We start from the raw sequence: 23,248 nt of genomic DNA on the forward strand, positions 1-23,248 counted from the left end.
TTTCCATTGCAGGTAACGCCCTTATTAAATGTGGAGAAACACAAAAACGAATTGGAACAGCAGACAGAGAGCTGATTCAAACTTCAGCCTTAAATTTTCTCACTCCGTTAAGAAACTTTATAGAAGGCGATTACAAAACAATTGCTGTGAGTTGGAAAATGTTCATTTTTTTAGTAAAACAATTTTGGTATATACTTACAGGTAAAAACTTGTAGTTTTTAATGAGCAGTTGTACTCTTAAATGACTTTGTAGATAATAGCAGATTAGAAGAATTAAATAATCAGAAGAACTAAATAATCTAGCAAGATGTATAGTCCAACAGAATACAAAACTAACCAAAAGAGAGGATTATTAATGATACAGACTCCACTTCTTTGTCCCTGTAGTGTTATTGAGATCCATCTTATTCTTCACATCCATTCTTGTTCGTTACCAGCACTGAAATCTATATAGAAGTTCCTAGAATAATTATTAAAATGTGGCACAAATTATTGTCATAGTATAGCCATACATTTAAACTGGGAGCCAGAATCATAATGACTAGAAGCTATATTGCTGGCTATTAGACTTCCTGTCTTTTTGTATCCCTAGAAATCTATTATCTTCTTTTAACACAGGTGTGTTTTATTTCTGAAATATAAGAAAAAAATCACTTCCCAAACCTAATCTATTAGTCTAATATTTTTTTAGTTTAAGTTGTGTTTTAAATGATGGAGAGTAGTGTCCTAGGTGGATATTTTTTTCCTAAGATTTTTATTGTAAATACTACTTCAAACTTAATTTTCATATTTCTTATTACAGAAACTCAGTATGTTTACAGTGAATCTGTGTATAAAAAGTGTTTGGCCTGAGACAAAGGAAAAATCACAAAAATGAAATATGATTGAAAAGATATTATATTGTCAACAGGATGAAATTTGATATGTAGAATCTAAGAATTAACAAAGCAAACAGTAAATTCTTATAAACTAGTATATTATGAAGAAGCTTGACATTCCCCTGAGGAATTCTAAGATACCAGACTAACACTTGTTCGTGACTCATTCTAAATAAATGTGAAATTCTGTTTTCGGAGTAGCAGAGTTGCTTTTGGTGCTACAGCACAGAGTTGCAAGGAGCCTTGCCCTAGGGCTTCTACCTTCTTCATTTTAGGCACTTCCTAGATTATCTGTAACAGGCTGAAACAGTTTCTCAAGCTGAGCACTACTAACATTTTAGTTCAAATAATTCTTTGTTGTAAGAACTGTACTATGTTGTAAGATATGTAGCTGCGTCTCTTGGCTTCTACCCAGTGGATGCCAGTAACATCCGTCCCCAAATTATGACAACCAAGAAGACATTGCCAAACATTCCTCAACGAAGCGCAAAATCACAGAATATTAAAACTAATATTCCTTTGTTTCTACCATCACCTGCCATCTTTCCCAGATATCTAGAATGTCTCTGTCATTCTTCGATTGCAGATAGTGAGAAAATAGAGTCTGACACCTGAAAGGTCAGTTAATGGCCCATTTTGTAATCATAGATCTTTGTTCATCAGATGATTGTTTAATGGGAGAATAGTCCTTTAAATGTGTGTGCTTTTAGTGGATTTCTAACACCATTAGGCTTTATTTTCTTTCCTATATTTATAGAAAGAGAGGAAACTATTACAAAATAAGAGACTGGATTTGGATGCTGCAAAAACAAGACTAAAAAAAGCAAAAGCTGCCGAAACTAGAGCATCAGTAAGTAGTTTTGTTTTGTTTTTAAATAAAAAAACATTTTAGGTTAATAACTTTTAAGTCTTGTAAAAGATTTCACTTATATATTATGCAAGCTATTGTCTTATCATTAAGACTAGAATAGGACTTTAGGATATTATTTTTGTATTTTTTAAACTTTTCAAGATTTAATACATTAAATCAGTGACAATAATCATATCAAGAGATGTCAGTATTCTTACTTTAGCAATCCACTTGTTGCTAAAAAGAAATTAAAATTATAAGAGCTCCTAAAAAGCTGTGTCATATTTTGCAAATAACCTCAGTGGTAATGGAAAATAAGTCTTTTGGAGATAGATTTATTATATTTGAAAGAGAAAAATAGATAGTAATTAAGATGAGAATGTGTCAAGTTTGAGAATGCTTATGTGTACCTTAAAAATTAGATATGACTGCCTTTCCACATGTGATTCAAACTGACTGAAGGAATTGTCACCAAGAATAGTTCCAAAAACATTCAGACAATGGCAGCATGGACTCCCAGGTGGCTGTTTTGAAGGAGAGGACTTCCATTTAGATAAATAAGTTCTGGTATATTTTTCATAAAACCCACTTCAGAGTGGTCTTTTGGGACTGAATGGATATATGTTAAATAAAGTAGTTCAGTGATTTTATATATATATGTGAAGATATATAGGTAGATATATATGTAAAACTTTCTTTAAAGATTTTATTTATAAAGCCTCTAATTTAATATTGTTTATGTCTCTTCCAAAGTTTGGAGAGATTAATCAGACTTGAATTAGAGCACCTTTAGGATAGTACAATATAAACAAGTTTGAATTTATTAGATGAAGCTAACAGGCTCATTCTTAACAAGCAAAGGGATATGTTTTGTTAAGAGATGTGACATTCCCAGCACCTTCTGTTCCCAACTCACTACCACTACTGTCATCAAGAGTCACTGCCTTAGGAGCATATTACCAAGGTGCTGGTGGAAGTCTGTTGTGGCTCTCTTGTTTTGGAAAAGACTTGGATTAGAGTGAAATTTAAAACTAGTGACTTGGTGTTGGAGAGTGATGTCTTACGAGATTTACCCCAGCAGTTTGTATGAGCAGAATAAATTATTCTCTTCTAGACAGTTGCCCTTTAAAGATTCTTAATTAGCTACTGCTGGAGAACTATCTTTGACAAGACATTAATTTCAAAATCACTGGCTAGTTCACCTCAGAATTTACATGACCTCATCATAAAGAATAGCCTAACTTCCCTGAACAAGCATTTTGCAGAATCAGAACTTTAAATACCAGAGATGGCAAGAGACTCTAAAATAGGATATTAATCTCTAAAGTTGCTGATAATAAACTTAGTAAAATATGGATTGGTTTTTAAGATACTAATTTCATAATCAGAAAAAATGTTAAATAAGGATTATTTGGAATTAAATGTTTGAACAGAATATCTTTATTTGAAATGCCTTTATGTGCCTAGTGATAATGGAATAACTATTGTCAAATGTCAGCACAAAACTTTCTTTAACAAGCACCACTACAAGATAACAGTAGTCTACTTTTTACTTAGAAAAGTTCCAGAAAGTTCATTGTTTCAACAGTACACAAGGTCCTATGAGTATTCTAAATTATTTTATCACTGTTATTAAACTGTATATTTCCTTTTGATATATCCAGAAAAGATGTTGATAATATCTCTCTGCATTGTATTGTTGAGAACAAAATTTTTTCAGAGAATTTAGATTTAAAAATGATTATACAAATGACTTTTTCAACAATTTGATTTGTACACAGCTTTTCTAGAATGTATATAATGCATGAAACAAAATTTAACTGTAGCTAAATATTTAAAATATTAGTCTAGACAAAAATTCCCATTTCCTGATTTTAGTTGTATTCTTTCCGTCTAGATAACTAACTTGCTGTTCTTCAAACTTTATTAGCTGTAAGTCTGAAATACTTTGGAAAGGAAAAGCCCTCTTAGTTTGTTATCACATAAAGCCTTAAGGCATGCCTGTATTTTGTGATCTTTTTTTTTCCTTTCCCTGTATTTCTCTTCCCTTTACTTGAAGAATAGAGAAAAAATGAAACCACTAGGAGTTTGTTTTGCTTTTTTTATTCTTTTCCTTTGACACATTTCATGCTTCCTAGTTGATGGCTGGGGAGATTACTCTAACCTCAGACTTTCTTTGATTTTACTTCCTTGTATAAATTTGCTCAGATTGTTTTGTAACCAGTTTCTCTGTAAGTAAGGTTTGAGACCTGTGCATATCAGCACTTTAAAAAAAATTTGTTTCCTAGTTTCTTGTGACCTGTTTTTAAATTCTAGATTTACTTAATGCTAATGTTGTGCAAGTTGCTTTGCTGAGAAGGAGTTAGTATATAAATAGTGCAAAATCTCTACTACCCTCAGTTTACAATCTAGCATAGTAGATTGAATTTTTTGGTCATTTAGCCTTATCAGTAAATATTTATGCCTGTATTCAATATTGTAACCTTACTAACCTGTTTTATTAGTTAATATGTTGAAGAATGGTAAAGCAATATCAAAGACATTTCTCAAAAATACACCAATGAGCAGAAAAGAGAAAACCTCCCTGAATATATTACAGTGAACAAAAGTACAGCTTTGAAAGTAGTATAAAGAGGAGCAAAAACAAATAACTTCTGCATCTAAGTGATAAGGCACTGACATTATTAATCTAATCTTAGTCTGTATAAGCTTTTAAAAAAATCATTTTAGAGTGTTGTTAATGGAAAGAAAAAAATCATCTGGTTTCAAAGCTCTGATACTGAGAGGTTTAGACATCTGTCTGCTACTTTCGGGTATCCAAACATGATGGAAAATACATTATCACTAACATAATATAGCATATATGTCCCTCTGTCCATCTAACCATTTCCACAGCAGTCCAGTTCACTTCATTCGCTTAGTCGTGTCCAACTCTTTGTGACCCCATGGACTGCAGCACACCAGGCTTCCCTGTCCATCACCAACTCCCGGAGCTTGCTCAAACATGACCATCAAGTCAGTGATGCCATCCAACCACCTCATCCTTTGTCGTCACCTTCTCCTCCCTCCTTCAATCTTTCCCAGCATCAGGGTCTTTTCAAATGAGTCAGTTCTTCACATCAGGTGACCAAAGTAGTGGAGCTTCAGCTTCAGCAATCAGTCCTTCCCATGAACATTCACAGCTAATTTCCTTTAGGATTGACTGGTTTGATCTCCTTGAAGTCTAAGAACTCTAAAGAGTCTTCTCCAACACCACAGTTGAAAAGCATCAATTTCACAATTTCTACAGCAGTCTGTGCCTTTACTCTAAAAACCAAGTGAATTTATAGAACTATCATATAATCTTAACTTTAATGTACACATATTAGAATTTAAAGTTTATTAAAAATACAAGGATTGACTTGCCTTTCGTATTTCTTCAGGGTATGCCAAGACCTGGCTGAGGCTGATTGAAAGAGAATGTGATTGAAGGCATCATACACTAATAAAATAGGAATGATCTTTGAATAGGGAAATTGTGGGTAGGCAGAAGGACTTTAATAGGTGAAAACTTGATAAAACTTTAGGTGATTGTGGCAGGTTTTAAAGTAATTCATCTTCACCAAATCCAATTTAAACTCAAGCATCAACCATGTTTTTTTATCTTTGGAAACTTGAATCTTTTGAAAAAAAATTGAATAGGTATCATAATATGAAAATATGTGTTCTAATTGCCAAATCCAGCTATACCAAATTCAGATTTTAGAGTCTGAATTTATACATAAATATATAGTACCTTTTATTACACAATAAAAGATGTTAATTTTATGTTAATTGACATAGATATTAAAAGATATTAATTGACAAAACAAAATTTACTTAGTTGAATATTTTTTTTAAATAGAAGACCATTTTATCAGCTCTTAATACTTGTTTGTGTGTTGTGCAGAAGTAACTTGTTTCACTTTGTTCATTGGTATAATGTGTTCTTTGTCTCTTACCTATGCACTTAAGCAACTAAACTCAGCACGCCTTGAAGGAGATAACGTTATGGTAAATTTCTCTTACATGCTCAACCTCCTGCATGTAAAATGGCTGAAGGTTTGTTGGCCTACTGTGTTTTCTACATCTTGAATAAAGTGCCTTCTCTTGCTATTATCTACATGTAAAAGTCTAAAGTAGTTGAAGCAATGCATTCATGAGTCTAACAGAAATTACAGAGAATGCTAGCTGAAGTAATACTGGAACTTGAAGAACAGAAATTATGTGTTCTAGTTGACAAATTCAGCTACACAAAACTCATGTTCTAGAGGCTGAATTTATACATAAGTATATATTGCCTTTTATACACAATAAAAGATGTTAATTTTTTATGTTGACTGACTTAGATATTCAAAGATATTAATTGACAAAATTAACAAAATTTGCTTAACTTAGAGAAAAGTATAAGGTATACAAATTTACTTTGCTTCACAGTACCTTCAGTGTTTAATTTTCCCTCAAACTCAACATAGAATTAATTTCTTCTTTGTAATTCCAGGCCAAAACAAACCCTAGTAGTTCAGGTATTTCTGTAGTGTTGAGGACTGTGCAAGCAGGCTCAGTCACTTCCGTCGTGTCTAGCTCTCTGTGACACCATGGACTGTAGCCTGCTGTCCTTGGGATTCTCCAGGCAAGAGCACTGGAGTGGTGGGTTGCCATTTCCTCCTCCAGGGGATCTTTCTGACGCAGGGATCAAACACATGTCTCCTGCAGCTCCTGCATTGCAGGAAGATTCGAAACCGCTGAGCCATGTGTCAGTTCACTTAGGAGAGTTGCTGAATAGTGATAGCTTTGAATTAGTAATGAGAATTATTCTGTAGTATCCTGTATATTTTATTGAGCTTGATTTGAGGAAATTTTTGAGATGTTAAGCATATTTAATTTTTTAGCAAGAGAGAAATTAGCAAAATCTAAACATTGTCCCAAAACTCATAAATGTTAGCCAGTAAAGATTTATAGGTGCAGTGTTTGTCATAATACTCCTGGGTATATTACTGCCATAGAAGTAGATGGAATCCACAGTTAAGTAGTAAATAATTGGCAGTTTTTATTTGTTAAATCAGTTGGCTACTTTTATTTCATTAGCACTGTACTAAAAGGAGGGAGGAAAATATGTAATAGAAAAGATTATTATACAGAATATGTAAAATGCATTTGTTTTTTAAACTACTGCAATTATTGAAGCCCCAGCTAAATTAGGGCTTTCCTTAGATAGCAAGAGAATGCATTCATTTATTTCCATTGTCCTATTTATATGTAGGTAAATGAGAAGTATGAGACTGTTTCACTCAAAGTCATTTTAAACATTTTAAATCATGCTAAACAGTTATCAAGACTGTTTCATTTATTAGGCATTTGTTTTACTACTTGTGTCATCTGCTTATAAGATATGTTTAACTCTGGTAACTTTAAGTTCATCATACCCCAAGTTTATTTTGTCTCCCGTCATGGCTCTATCAACATTTTGTGTCCATTTATCCTTGCTTTATTTTAACTTCCTAAAATTGCAGAATTTTGAACCTAAATGAGAAATTAGAAATCATATACTCTAAATGTCTCATTTTACTGATGAGAATACTAGAACTGACAGGCGTTAAATATTCCCAGTTTTGGAAACCTGTCATTAATGTAGAATTAGTATAAGACTCAAACATCAATACTATTAATACATACGAAGGCATACTTTCACAGTATATTAAGCTTTATTGATTTAACTATTACTGTTTAATCTGTTAATGTGACTGGAAAAAGTATGCCACGTGAATTAAAATATTTACATTTTTCTATACTAAGCTGTAGAAAATGTTAAATTCCAACTTTCTTTCATGCTCTATATTTTTCTCTAATTTTTAATGCTGGCTAGATTTGGGCAGAGGAAGTGACAAAAGTAAGTAAATTATTAAACTACGAAATTATGAAACAAGAGTTTAAATGTCATTCTTTTAGTAAATCTATATTGGGCAACAACTATGGGGCCAATCACAGTCTTTGTTAGTATGTCTTATAAAGTCTGAAAATTATTATGGAAAGCTCAGATCTGTTTGGCTAGTAGTAGTTCCACAGAGTAGTATAACAGTGCTTCAGAGATGTTGTTTGTACACACTCTGATAAATATCAGGTATCTGTTATATTAAGTGTAATCCTTACAGTGCCTTGCCAGAAGACAGTTCTTAAATACATGGTTTATTCATATGATAATTTTGTGAATTATAGTTTACACTATGTCTGTATCTTCAGAGAAGTGAATATATCATGTCACACAAATGAATTTTCAAGGTAACTGAAGCTTGTTTTCTTCAGCTCCAAAGATAATTTTTCTGTCATTCTAGTTGAAAATATTCATAAAAAATTAAATACAGGATAACATATATTTAACTTTGCTTACAGTTAGGCTTATTATGGACATGCTGTATGTACTGTGCAACAATTGGATTCTTTGTTTTTGAAGTATGTTGTCTCCTCCCTCATTGTCAGACTGTCACTTTTAGACACTGTCCATATTACCATTATTGCCCGTCTCTCTACTTCTGCTACCATTTCTAGTCTTCTCTTGGTTAGGAAAGCAAATAAGCTAGTTTAAGGAATAAAATTATGACTCGTGTAGATTTATTTCAAGTGCTATTTGAGGTCTTCAGAAGCATTTTTCATTTCTCATGTTTAGAATGAGGACAGTCCTGGGGATAGAGCCCGGGTGTTAATTGGGCCCCTGGCTATTAAATAGTTTTATAAACTTAAACTTATTTTCTGACTGTATAGGATTGCTGACTATGCAGTCTTGTTTCAGGCATAGGTTATGGAGCATGACTTGGAAATCCAATGTGAAATTCTTGACTAACACCCATGCCCTCACTCCCTTTCATGGAATCCATTCGTCAGCTTAGTTATGGTTACACCCTGGCCTCTCATCTCTTTCTGAACCTCTGGCATGAAAAGAGGACAGAATAACATGGAAGAGAAAGTAGTTTGGTCAAGAAAGGGTCTCTTCCACTTTGGTTAGCATACAGGTACATCAAAAAATTTTTGCAGATTTGGTCTTGCAGTCTCTACAAATTTGGGAAATGGTTGATATAGTATCAAGAAACTCATGAAAAAAATATTTACATTATTATGCTTGTATATGTTTAAAAAGTTTAAAATAACATCAAAATGAATTTCCAAAAATATTATTCTTCTCACTTCTGTCATTTTTATAATTTAAAAATGTGTAATTTTAAAACTTCATATTTCTGGAATATATTAAGGTTTAAGCCCCTAGAAAAAGTAGATAACACTGACCAAGATTTCATAGCAAATGCCTTAGAAGCTTGACCAGAATTTCTGGCTTAAAATAATTAACCCAGTCCTAATATAACTAACCAACACATTCTTGCCCTATTTCCAATTTATATCCTAAAAGAACTCTCCTTGTTTCTCTCACCCAAGCTATGCTTTAGATCAGTTAGTCCAGTAACAGTAATTCTAAGCAATAGAAGATCTTTTCCCTAGAACTCCATCCTACTTATAAAATTAAGTTGGAGAATGAGATCCTCTGGAGGATAGAATAAAAACTCTTCAACTCATTGTCTCTCTCTAAACCCTTTTTCGGTCTCTTTGTAATATGGATTATTTTCTTCCTAAGTAAATTATTTGTGCTGAACCTACTTTCAGTTACCTCAACCTTTCCAATTAATTATTATAATCAATTACATTTGTCAGAAGTAGAGATGGTTTGGGACGTTGGACTGTGTGCAGCTACCCTAAACATATGCTGCAGCTTGTTCAAGAAACACGATTTGTTTCCTTGCTGTCATTTACCTTTTCTAAAATATAAAGTGTAGATTGTACAGAAGAATGACTTCCTAGCCTTAATAAAATGGTGCTTTATTCACAAATAATTAAATTTTGTTAAAACATAGGAGACTGATTCTTTGTCCTTACTAAGATCATTTTTTTTATTCAGTGTTTTTAGCTTTAAAACATTATTTCCATTTCAGACTCAAGCTTCCTAGTCACTTTTAATCTGCTACCTAGCTTACTTACTTACACCTTGTATAGAAACATTACCATTTATTTAGTAGACTTTCCTGCCATTTCCACTAAAGGCTGTCAGATTGTACTTTCACAGTCAAACCTATGTGGAATAAGCCTCATTTATTTCTGAAGTGCATTTATTTTTTGTTTGCTTTGGTTCTATCTGTCAAAACCTCTCGACCAAATAGAAAAGTAAATGGTGCAAATGTAACACTGAAGTAATTGGTTTTCCTTAACACTTCTTTTAGGAAGAACATTGACTTTTTTATTCTGCTGTGACATTTTTCTGCTACCTACTGGGAGCTTATTACTTCAGCCCTGTTATCAAAGTACCATGTAGTCTGGTTTTGGTCAAGTAAATTTAATTTTATCTCAACTCACTGAATAATTCAAGCTTATCTCCATAAGTCTCCTCTAGTAGTCAAGTCTTAGTCCTCTCCGCCATGTCTTTTAGCAATGGGGTAAGAATGATGGCAGCAACTGAGACCTCTTTTGCAGCTACTTCCTTGTTGACTGCTTCACTGGGTTAACTATTGTCACCAAAGAGGGTAAAGGAGAGGGTATGAAAGGGAAAGAGTTTGCACCTTGTTTTTCTCCTTACTACAGTCTTGGAAAATACTGTAATTATTTGGTTGGGGGAGTAAGCAATTTATCCTGGAGAGGTAGAAGAAAATTTTATAGTGATATTATCACCAGTGCTAATTCCCCATGGGGAATAAGCTAACTATTTTGAATGATCTATAAGATTTTTTTTTCCTCTTCACTCTCACTACCAACCAACTCTGACTGAAGATTTGTGAGGATTTTTTTTCCAGTACGTACTATTTTTAGATTTTGTTTTTTAAGAACTTGTTTGGTCCCAGCACTAACCCTATATTGGGCAGTTAAAGCTGGTAACGGCGTGCTGTTGCACACATCTCTTCCTAGCTCTGAGGTCACTGACGTCATCTTGGTAGCTTGATATCAGCTGTGGTGGAAGTATTGATACCGTTGAAACTCAGCACATTAGAGAATCTCCCCTCCCTTCCCCTCGCTTCCCTCACCGCGCCCCCCCCCCCCCCAGTAAAGAGCCAGTTACTAGTACACCATTGATTAAAGGTCACTCATAACTTGCAAAAAAATCCTAGCATATCTTATAGATAGTATTTCTGCTTAAAACATATTTTATGCAAAGTTTGGAAAGAAAGCCGTAAAAGACATTTATGTAGGACAAAGAATCCTTTGAAGGAACCTTAGAACTATGTCCCTAGAATCAAGTATATGCTTGATAACTAAACAAAAGAAGTTAAAATCCTCGTTTCATTGTGAAGTTTTTTTCATTTGAGAATGAAACCTATATTTAACTTCAAAGTAAAGTAACTATAGTAGTAACTGAGAATTTTTTGAAATATTTTATACATGTAAACTGGTAATCTTAAGGTTTCATGAAACATTAAAATTTACCAGAGTTTATACTAGAAAATGTATGAAAATATATTGACTGTCCCATAGTTTTCCTAGGCTTATATGTTTATGTCATTAACCTTTGACATTGATTCTTTTGAGTTAAGTACCAGTAAGGAATCAGTTCTTTCTAGATTAAGTAATATAGAAGAAATAAGGTCTAGAAACCAAGGGACCAGTTTAGGTACAAAGTAGAATCAGGGAATTGCTAGACTTTGGGGTTTGTTTGGGGAATTTTTAACTGTCTAAATGAATGTGCATAGCATGGACTAAGCCCTCTAATGAGATTCTAAAACTGTGTTACAATTTAAGTCTGAACAGGAATTAAGAATAACTCAAAGTGAATTTGATCGTCAGGCAGAGATTACCAGACTTCTGCTGGAGGGAATCAGCAGTACACACGTGAGTGTTCATTCCTTGGAAATTCATTTAGAACAGAAAGCTTTGATAGTCTTAGGGAAATTCTTGGAGTAGAAACTGAACTTCCTTTTCAGTCACTTATCAAGATACTTAAATTGTAGCATTTTTCAAGATATATGAAGAAATATTTTAAGTTTTTTTTACACCTCATCACCTAGTATTCTCACCATCATCAAATCCGTTTGTTTTTTGGTTGTTTGTTTTATTTTTTTATTTTGGTTAAATAGTTTACTATATACTGCAGCAAAATGCTAGATACTGATGATTCACCCTGAGTACAGTGTTGTACTCTGTCTCCCCTTAGCATTTGCCACTCGTAGATTATAGAGCTAAGAAGTGACTGTAAACTTTCCTTTACAGGCCCATCACCTTCGCTGTCTGAATGACTTTGTAGAAGCCCAGATGACTTACTACGCACAGTGTTACCAATACATGTTAGACCTTCAGAAACAACTGGGAAGGTGGTAATTTCCTTTTCATATGTGAAATTCCTGATGAGAGGAAATTTGGATTTTTTTTCATTTGAACTAATAATAGAGGTGAAAATAGTATTAAAGGCTTTTATTAGCTTACTTAAAAATCAGATTTTTTTTTTTTTAAGGAAAGTGATTATCACACTTCTGAAATAAAAACATTTTGAACTCTTGGCACAGAAGAATGTTAACAGGGATGAGAAGATAATTTAAGAGGAATACCTTTTTATTGCTATGTAAAGAGAGCTTAAAAGCATTTGAAGTTCACTTTTCTCCTGTATACCTTTGGAGGTAGTTGAGGAAAATGAAATTACTGACTTTTAGTTGCCCTTAGAGATAAACTAATTTATATTTCATTACTTGTTCACCGTTTAAAAAGAAAAGGTTTTAGAGTGTTCTATAAGACTTCACACCCATTGATATCATTGAGTGTGGTATTATTCTTTATAGCACACATGTAAAGCACATAGCCCAATCATTTATTAAACATTTATGGCACACCTGTCATATCCAAGCACTGTTCTGTACTCTAGGATTATATCAGCAAACAAAACAGGCAAAATTGCTTATGTTCGTAGAACTCACATTATAAGGTGACACTGCAAATAAAATGGCATTCAGGACAGACATCATCTCTGCTCTCACAACAAAGTCGAGGTAGAAGTACAGGCCATAGGTGGACAGGCCATGTGATAAGTAGAAAGATAGAGGAGTTCAGATTACTGTAAGGGACATCTAACTGTGACTCAGGTGAGTCTAGCAAAGATTCACAGATAAAAGTATTTTAGTAGGAATAATCTAGATGAATAAAAGGGCAGGGAAGAAGGTTCTAGGCAAAGGGGGAATATGTATATGGAAGAGCCAGAGGAAGGAGAGTGTGGCAAGCTCAGGGAACTGACAGTAGTTCATTGTGGTTGGATCACAGTGTTCAAGTTAAAAATGGGATAGGGGCTCTTCCAGGGACAGTATCAAGAGGCACTAAGAATGGTCTAGCATTTGACATACCGCATTGTAGACTGTCGTACAATATCCCTCTAACGAAACCAGGCTGTCCCAAATCCCTGGTAATAGAATTATCTTTATAGTAAGAAGGTTGGGAAAGCAGCAGAATCTATGTGTGGAATATGCCCAGGCCAACTTCGAGGAATTTGCTGTGACCTAAAGTTCTTACCAGGTTGTCTAAAATGAAGAAATATATCAGCTGGGCTTATGGTGGTTCCCTGTATGCTATATGTATCCATGACAGGACCAAGCACACTGTCCTTATTGAGCAGAAAATCATTGTGAAAGTGTTGCAAGAACAGAGTCAGAAAGTTAAATTTTAAAATGAAGCTTTTTTGAGTAATTAAAAAATCAAGAAGCCTTAAAAAAAAATGGGGTAGTAGATGAGGCTGACAAAACATGGTCCACTGGAGAAGGAAATGGCAAACCACTTCAGTATTCTTGCCTTGAGAACCCCGTGAACAGTGTGAAAAGGCAAAAAGATAGGACACTGAAAGATGAATTCCCCAGGTCATTGAAAGTGAAGTTGCTCATTCGTGTCTGACTCTTTGTGACCCCATGGACTGTAGCCTACCAGGCTCCTCTGTCCATGGGATTTCCAGGCAAGAATACTGGAGTGATTTGGAGAACAGTGGAGAAATAACTCCAAAAAGAATGAAGAGAAGGAGCCAAACCAAAAACACCACCCAGCTGTAGATGTGACTGGTAATGGAAGTAACATCCGGTGCTGTAAAGAATAGTATTGCATAGGAACCTGGAATGTTAGGTCCATGAATCAAGGTAAATTAGACATGGTCAGACAGGAGCTGGCAACAGTGAACACTGACAATGACATTTTAGGAATCTGTGAACTAAAATGGACTGGAATGAGTGAATTTAACTGAGATGACCATATATCCACTATTCTGGGTAAGAAATCCTTAGAAGAAATGGAGTAGCCCTCATAGTCAACAAGAGTCAGAAATGCGGTACTTGGATGCAATCTGAAAAACGACAAAATGATCTCTGTTCGTTTCCAAGGCAAACTATTCAGTATCACAGTAATCCAAGTTTATGCCCCATCCAGTAATGCTGAAGAAGCTGAAGTTGAATGGTTCTATGAAGACCTACAAGGCCTTCTAGGACTAACACTCCAAAAAGATGTCCTTTTCATTATAGGGGACTGAAATAAATGCAAAAGTAGGAAGACAGATTCCAAGAGTAACAGACAAATTTGGCCTTGGGGTACAAAATGAAGCAGGGCAAAGGCTAATAAGAGTTTTGCCAAGAGAATGCACTGGTCAAAGCAAACACCCTCTTCCAACAACACAAGAGATGACTACACATGGACATCACCAGATGGTCAATATCAAAATCAGATTGATTATATTCTTTGCCACTGAAGATGGAGAAGCTTTATACAGTTAGCAAAAACAAGACTGGGAGCTGACTGTGGCTCAGATCATGAACTCCTTCTTGCCAAATTCAGACTTAAATTGAAGAAAGTAGGAAAACCACTAGACCGTTCAGGTATGACCTAAATCAAATCCCTTATGATTATACAGTGGGGGTGAGAATTAGATTCAAGGGACTAGCTCTCATAGAATGCCTGAAGAACTATGGATGGAGGTTCGTGACATTGTACAGGAGACAGGGATCAAGACCATCCCCAAGAAAAAGAAATATAAGTAAGCCATATGGCTGCCTGAAGAGGCCTTACAAATAGCTATGAAAAGAAGAAAAGTAAAAGCAAAGGAGAAAAGGAAAGATATACCCAGTTGAATGCAGAGTTCCAGAGAAAAGCAAGGAGAGATCAGAAAGCCTTCATCCGTGATCAGTGCAAAGAAATAGAGGAAAACAATAGAACTGGAAAGACTCGAGGTCTCTTGAAGGAAATTAGCAGTACCAAGGGAACATTTCATGCAAAGATGGGCACAATAAAGGACAGAAATGGTATGGACCTAACAGAAGCAGAAGATATTAAGAACAGGTGGCAAGAATACACAGAAGAACTATACAAGAAAGATCTTCATGACCCAGATAACCGCAATGGTGTGATCACTCACCTAGAGCCAGGCATCCTGAAATGTGAGGTCAAGTGGGCCTTAAGAAGCATCACTACAGGCAAAGCTAGTGGAGGTGATGGAATTCCAGTTGAACTATTTCAAATCCTAAAAGATGATACTGGTGACTGAAGCCATGAAATTAAAAGATACTTTCTCCTTTGAAGAAAAGCTATGACCAACCTAGACAGCATATTAAAAAGCAAAGACATTACTTTGGCAACAAAAATCTGTCTAGTCAAAGCTATGATTTTTCCAGTAGTCATGTATGGATGTGAGAGTTGGACTATAAAGAAAGCTGAGCACAGAAGAATTGATGCTTTTGAACTGTGGTGTTGGAGAAGTCTCTTGATAGTCCTCTGGACTACAAGGAGATCAAACCAGTCAATCCTAAAGGAAATCAGTCCTGAATAGTCATTGGAAGGACTGATGTTGAAGCTGAAACTCCAATACTTTGGCCACCTGATGAGAAGAACTGACTCATTTGAAAAGACCCTGATGCTGGGAAAGATTGAAGGCAGGAGGAGAAGGGGACAACAGAGGATTAGATGGATGGAAGGCATCACCAACTTGATGGACATGAGCTTGAGTAAACTCCTGGAGTTGGTAATGGACAGGGAAGCTTGGCATGCTGCAGTCCATGGCGTCACAGAGTCGGACACAGCTGAGCAACTGAACTGAGATTAGGTTAGAATAATGAAGCAGTGTCATTTCATGTACACCCTTTAAGTAATGAGGAGTTTGAGATTTATATAATGAGGAACCATGAAAGCAGGGGAGGGATATGTAACATTTGAAAGAGGAATATCAAGGAATAAGGAGAAAAATTTTAAAAGCCTCATCACTTTGATTTTCCTTTCTGCATATTAATCCTTCAAAACTAGGCATAGAACAAAATTAGTCACTTCCACAAAACCAATTTTAAGCCCAAGGAGATTAGTACTTCCTGTTCATATTGTCCTGATGTTCTAGCAGTGCAGCATAGGGGTTGCTGTTAAAATCATTCATCCTTGCATTCTCCTTCAGTTCAGTTCAGTCCAGTCGCTGAGTCATATCTGACTCTTTGCAACCCCCTGAATCACAGCACGCCAGGCCTCCCTGTCCATCACCAACTCCCAGAGTTCACTCAGACTCGTGTCCATCAAGTCAGTGATGCCATCCAGCCATCTCATCCTCTGTCATCCCCTTCTTCTCCTGCCCCTAATCCCTCCCAGCATCAAAATCTTCCAGTGAGTCAACTCTTTGCATGAGGTGGCCAAAGTAGTCATGTATGGATGTGAGGGTTGGACTGTGAAGAAGGCTGAGCGCCGAAGAATTGATGCTTTTGAACTGTGGTGCTGGAGAAGACTCTTGAGAGTCCCTTGGGCTGCAAGAAGATCCAACCAGTCCATTCTGAAGGAGATGAGCCGTGGGATTTCTTTGGAAGGAATGATGCTAAAGCTGAAACTCCAGTACTTTGGCCACCTCATGCATTCTCCTTAAAGCCATTCAAATGCTTGGGACTCAGCCGTTCAGACAAAATCTAGTCATTGATGCTCTGAGATACATACTACTATTATCCACATACAGATAAGGAATCAGAAGAACTGGTTATAAGATTAGTAAATATATTTTATTTTTAATAGTGGGAAAGTTTACATATTGAGCTACAGTGGCAGGAGGTCTAGAGTTTTGTTTTTTTTTTAATTTAGCAGTAAAAGTTCTTAGAAGGTGAAGATGGTCTTTCTGGGTTTTTCTGTTTGGTGTTTTGTTGTTTTTCTTTTTCTGTTAATTCCCCAAAATTAACATCAGTAGAACTCAGTGGCTAAACAAAGGTTAGTTATACTGGTAAGTTTGAAAGTAAAATTCCATGGTAAAACATTTTTAAAATCCTGTCTAGATATACAAACACATCTGTGTGGAGAGAGCATATCTTTTTCTTTTTCCTCCAGAAATGTATATATAGGCTGCATTCACTGAGGAATGGATGCTCGGAAATGTATTCTTAACTTCAGAGTGAAACTTGAATTAGAAGTTAGTTCTTTTTATCATTAGAACCCTTTTACCCATCAGAGAAACATTTGCTTGTAATTTTTAAAAGCACTATTCTAGACATCAAGGATAAACAAAATAGATCATATTCCTGCCTTCATGGAACCTACGTTCTGTTTAGGGGTAGAGGGGAGTAGAAGATCAATATGTTTTATCAATTACATAGTATATTAGGAAGCGATAAGTGCACTGGAGAAAAATACAGCAGGAAAGTAGAGATTTACATAGTCAGGGAAGACAGATTTGAAAGATGTGAGAAAATAAAGCGCACGGGCATCTTAGAGATGCTCCAGGAGAGGAAGTACAAAAACTCAAGCAGGAACATAGCTGTATGTCCAGGTAGCAAAATAGAGTTTAGGTGAAGATTAATCAAGGAAACAGGGAGCCAGGCTTTGGAAACCACTCTTTGTGGACTTGGACCTTTACTTGGAGATAAAGTCTGGAGGATTTTGAGCTGAAGAGGGACATAGTTTGATTTAGCTTTTAACAAGATCATTCTTGCTGCCCTGTTGAGTATAGATGTTAGAGGGCAAGAGTGTGAGCTGACAGACCTGTTGGGAGCCTATTGCAATAACTTGGTAATAATCCAATCAGGAGATGATGGAAGCTTGGATGGGGGGATTGTGATAGATATAGTAGAAGTGCTCAAACCCTGGGTGTGTTTTTAAAGGTAAAGACAGCAAGGGTTTTCTGATATATGTTCTATACATGAGACCTAGAGGTGTCAAGAATTACTGCAGGTGTTGGCCTGAGCAACTGAAAGAATTGGCGTTTTGATTCATTAAAATGGGGAATACCCCAGGAGGAACAGGTTGGGTGTGGAGAAGGCATGTCGGGTATATCAGGAGCCCAGTTTTGGACATGTTAAGTTTGAGAAATGAAACATTCAAGTGGAAATAATCCGTTTTAGGATATGCAAGTCTGGATATTGGTGGGGGAGTGAAGTAGATGAATTAGACATTTGTCATTATATCAAGGATATTTAAATCTGTGAGACCAGATGAAATTACCAAGGGAGTAAGTAGAGAGAGGGGCTTCCTTGGTAGCTCGCTGGTAAAGAATGCACCTGCAATGCAGAAGACCCTGGTTTGATTCCTGGGTCAGAAAGATCCCCTAGAGAAGGGATAGACTACCTACTTCATTACTCATGGGCTTCCCTGGTGGCTCAGATGGTAAAGAATCTGCCTGCAGTGTGGGAGATCTGGGTTCAATGCCTGGGTTGGGAAGATCCTCTGGAGGAGGGCATGGCAATCCACTCCAATATTCTTGCCTGGAGAATCCCCATGGACAGAAGTTCCTGCCTGGCTGCAGTCCATGGGGTCACAAAGAGTCGGACACGACTGAGGACTAAGCACAGCACAGCATGAGTAGAGAGAGAAAAAAGATCAGGGGCTGAGCCGTGAGGTACTCCAACAAAGAGCCGAGGAACAAGCTAAGGAGAATGGTAAGGAATGAGCAGTGAGGTAAGATGTGAGCCACGTGTGTGGCCTCTGGTTAAGCTGTAAAAGGTGAGAGGAGTGTTACTGTGATCTCTAGATAGATCAAGGGAAAAGAGGGCTGTTAGTAAACCTTTGGGTTTAGAACATTGAAGTCATTACTGACCTGGATGAGTAGCTTTAATGGAACAGTGTGGGCAAAAGCTTGTTTGTCAGTGGAAGGAAAGAAACTGTTGACATTAAGTTTAGATGAGTCTTTCAAGGAGTTCTACTGTAAAGAGAAATAGAGAAGTGAAGCACTAGCCAGAGGAGGAAGTAGAGTCTAGCCCATTTTTGTCTTGTTTTTTTAAGATAGGAGAAATAAAAGCACAATTATAATCTGATAAGAATGATACAGTAAATGGAGAAAATACAATATTGAAAAGAAAGGGGAGAATTGGTAGTGTGATAACCTTGAGAGGCAATTTTATACACAGGTGGAAAAATTAACCTTAAAATAATCTTAGGGGCGTAGATATAGCTCATCTGTAGTAGGAGGAAAGATGACCAAAAGTGTAGAAGTTTCCTGATTGTTTTTTTCTCCTCTTAGATAAAAAGGAAGCAGTTTATCAGCTGATTATAAAGGTTAAGGGAGAATTGCTGAAATTTTGCAGGTGTATAAAGGGGCATGAAAAGTCATCCGGAGAATGTTAAGTGGATAGATTTTAAAGGAATGTAGTGTAGTTGCTAGGCAGTGTTGTGGACCCACTTGTTCCTACTTAACTCACTGAGTGTGAGACTAGACTATGATTTTGTATTTTTTCATGTCATAGATACATGGATACTGAATACATAATTAGGGAAATCTTTACCAAATGAGTAGGATGAAGTAAAGGACATGGGATTTGAAGGTACGTGTAAGGGGGGGGGGTACGTGTAAGGGGGGTGATTCTGATAATTTACCTTGAACACAAATGGCATGCTGGTAGGGTAATAGATGGTAGATCTATGGTAGGACTATAGATCTGAGATCAGTTCAGTTCAGTTCAGTCACTCAGTTGTGTCCAACTCTTTGCAACCCCATGGACTGCAGCACACCAGGCCTCTCTGTCCATCACCAACTCCAGGAGTTTACCAAACTCATGTCCATCAAGTCAGTGATGCCATCCAACCATCTCCTCCTCTGTTGTCCCCTTCTCCTCCTGCCTTCAATCTTACCCAGCATCAGGGTCTTTTCCAGTGAGTCAGCTCTTCACATCAGGTGGCCAAAGTATTGGAGTTTTAGTTTCAACATCAGTCCTTCCAGTGAATGCTCAAGACTGATCTCCTTTAGGATGGACTGGTTGAATCTCCTTGCAGTCCAAGGGACTCTCAAAAGCGTTCTCCAGTACCACTGTTCAAAAGCATCAATTCGTCAGCACTCAGCTTTCTTTATAGTCCAACTCTCACATCCATGCATGACTACTGGAAAAACCATAGCCTTGACTAGATGGACCTTTGTTGACAAAGTAATGTCTCTGCTTTTTAACATGCTGTCTAGGTTGGTCATAACTTTCCTTCCAAGGAGTAAGTGTCTTTTAATTTCATGGCTGCAGTCACCATCTGCAGTGATTTTGGAGCCTCCCAAAATAAAGTCAGCCACTGTTTCCACTGTTTCCCCATCTATTTGCCATGAAGTGATGGGACTGGATGCCATGATCTTAGTTTTCTGAATGTTGAGCTCTAAGCCAACTTTTTCACTCTTCTCTTTCACTTTCATCAAGAGGCTCTTTAGTTCTTCTTTACTTTCTGCCATAAGGGTGATGTCATTTGAATATCTGAGATTATTGATATTTCTCCCAGCAATCTTGATTCCAGCTTGGAATCTGAGATAGGCATGTTGAAATGAGTACTAGGGGAAAAGTTGATGGTCAGAGAATGGAATGTTGGGAAATATGGTTATTATAAGGGTTATAGTTTTTGGAATTGATAAAAGTCTAGGTGAGGCATTGGTAATGGATAGCTGAATTAGGGTCAGGCACAGAATCACTAGGAGAGAAGAGCCCATGGATCTGATAGGCCCATGGATCTGATTGTTAATTAGACTAACAATTATTTGAACAAATAATATTGTTACTATTGTTCAAATAATTCTTAGAATCACCAAGAATTAAGATATACTGGCAGTGAGCCAGAAACTAAAATTCAGAGATAAAGGGGAAAAAAAAAAAGACACCTGTAGATGATTGCAACAAGAGATAGTTGATAGTTGAATAACGTGAAATTCAAAAATTTGGTAGGAGTAATCTTGGTGAGGGAGAGATTATAGGAATGGAAATGAGCATGCAACTCCTGCAGCTTCCACCTCTAGGCTCAATGATACATGGAGTGTGGGAGATAAACACAAGCATCAGGCGGTGAAAGGAAGGTTTAGAGCAGAGGTTAAGGATAAAGAAAATTTTGCTGACTGATTTCCAGATGGCACAGGAGTCATAAAAAAGAAAACTGTATTTTATGAAGAGATTAATTTCACCTACCTTTACCAATGAAGCATTTTATATTTTAACTAGTGATACCACTTTAATGGCAGAAAGTAAAGAGAAGCTAAAGAGCCTTTTGATTAAAGTGAAAGAGGAGTGTGGAAAGGCTGGCTTACAACTCAACTTTGAAAAAATGAAGATCATGGCACCTAGTCTTATCACTTCATGGCAAATAGATGAGGAAAAAGTGGAAACTGTCAGATTACATATTCTTGGGCTCCAAAATCAATGTGGATGGTGACTGCAGCCACGAAATTAAAAGATGCTTGCTCCTTGGAAGAAAAGCTATAACAAACCTAGACAGTGTATTAAAAAGTACAGACATCACTTTGCTGACAAAGGTCCTTATAGTCAAATCTATGCTGTTTCTAATTGTAATGTATGGATGTGAGAGTTGGACCATAAAGAAGGCTGAGCACTGAAGAATTTATACTTTTGAACTGTGGTGTTGGAAAAGACTCTTTAGAGTCCCTTGGACAGCAAGAAGATCAAACGAGACTAATCCTGAAGGAAATCAACCCTGAATATTCATTGGAAGGACTGATGCTGAAGCTGAAGCTCCAATACTTTGGCCACCTGATGTGAAGAGCCAACTCATTTGAAAAGACCCTGATGCTGGGAAAGATTGAGGGCAAGAGGAGAAGGGGATGACAGAGGATGAGGTTGTTGGATGGCATCACTGACTCAATGGACATGAGTTTGAGCAAACTCAGGGAGATAGTGATGGAGAAGAAAATGGCAACCCACTCTAGTATTCTTGCCTGGAAAATCTCATGGAACAAGGAGTCTGGTAGGCTACAGTCCATGTGGTTGCAAGGAGTTAGACACAACTGAGCGACTTCACTTTCACTTTCAGGGAGATAGTGAAGGACAGGGACACCTGGCATGCTGCAGTTCATGGGGATCCCAAAGAATTGGACACAACTTAGCAACTGTACAACAACAATGAATCTTAATAGGATTGTTTTCAACCTTACAGGTGGTTGGATTAGAATGATTATAGGCCAGCCATGTTATGTTTTTTTCTATTTAGTATTATAGAAGAACAGTAAGCTTAAAATAAACTGAAAATTCTAATTATCTTTAAAGTATTTGTAAGCACATTGATAAAAAGATTTCACTAATTTCTAATAAAACTTTCATTTTTCCCCTAAAAAACAAGAAGAATTTGTGATATCTGCCCTATTCTTCTGTTGAGTCTTCATTATGTTATCAGTCATAACATATTATTTCAATGTCTGTCCCTTCACCTGTCTACAATCCATAAAAGAATGGTATAGTTTCATGTTTATATCTCAGCTTGTTCTAGTGATGCTGGACAAGGAGATACTCAGTAAATATTCGAATGAACAGAAAAATGTGAAAATCTATTTTATGAAAAAGTGTTGTTAGTCAAATATTTCTCAAAGAATTAACTTAAAAACTTTAGTCTGTGGTAGTATCTGACATTTAGGTAAGTTTTTCATTTTTTTTTATTTAAAAATTCATAAAGGAAAGAAAAGGTTAATAAAACATACAGTCGAAAATTGTATTATGAATCATTTTTCTGGAGAAAAATAGATATGTTTCTTTAAACTTCTTAAAGTTTATACTTGTAAAGATGACTTTGAAACAGACTTTCAAGGATTTTATATTTAAAAATAACCTGCATTTTCTCTAATGTAATTCACCCAAAAGGGGTAATGAGATAGCACACTTTATCATTAAAATATTAACATCTTTTAAATCTTCAGCCAGTGGAGGTTGGTAGAAGGTAAATACTGCCACCAGGTGGTGATATACAGAAACTTTGGTCCTGTATACATAATTGGCAATTTCTTTTCAACAGTTTTCCATCCAGTTATCATTCTAACAACAACCAGACTTCTGTGGCACCTGTACCATCTGCTTCGTCAAATGTGATTGGTTCCTCTGCCTTGACTTCAACAAGTAGCCTAGTAATCGCCTCTCCTTCCAACCTCACTGACCTGAAGGAGTGCAGTGGCAGCCGGAGGGCCAGGGTTCTGTATGATTATGATGCTGCAAACAGCACTGAATTATCCCTTCTGGCAGATGAGGTGAGTAATGTGGATATAAAAAGAAAACTATCATAGATTGACTTAACCTTCCAGTATAACAAATGCAAATTCATCATTGCTTGTTTA

General features: G+C 36.3%; 1 protein-coding gene across 2 annotated transcripts in view; it reads left to right on the forward strand.

The window, feature by feature from the left end:
* Positions 1–23,248, forward strand: part of SH3GLB1 (SH3 domain containing GRB2 like, endophilin B1) — a 44,618-nt gene that overhangs the window by 16,085 nt on the left and 5,285 nt on the right. Inside the window, exons 4-8 of one of the 2 annotated variants that reach the window (XM_069596659.1) lie at positions 13–146; positions 1,636–1,728; positions 11,515–11,604; positions 11,983–12,086; positions 22,933–23,161. In XM_069596659.1, the coding sequence (XP_069452760.1) occupies positions 13–146; positions 1,636–1,728; positions 11,515–11,604; positions 11,983–12,086; positions 22,933–23,161 (650 nt within the window). The remainder of the gene's footprint in view (positions 1–12; positions 147–1,635; positions 1,729–11,514; positions 11,605–11,982; positions 12,087–22,932; positions 23,162–23,248) is intronic. The other variant, XM_069596665.1, reaches the window with a different exon arrangement.

Source organism: Ovis canadensis, chromosome 1, assembly GCF_042477335.2.
Source record: "Ovis canadensis isolate MfBH-ARS-UI-01 breed Bighorn chromosome 1, ARS-UI_OviCan_v2, whole genome shotgun sequence".
In the NCBI taxonomy this organism is placed as follows: domain Eukaryota; kingdom Metazoa; phylum Chordata; class Mammalia; order Artiodactyla; family Bovidae; genus Ovis; species Ovis canadensis.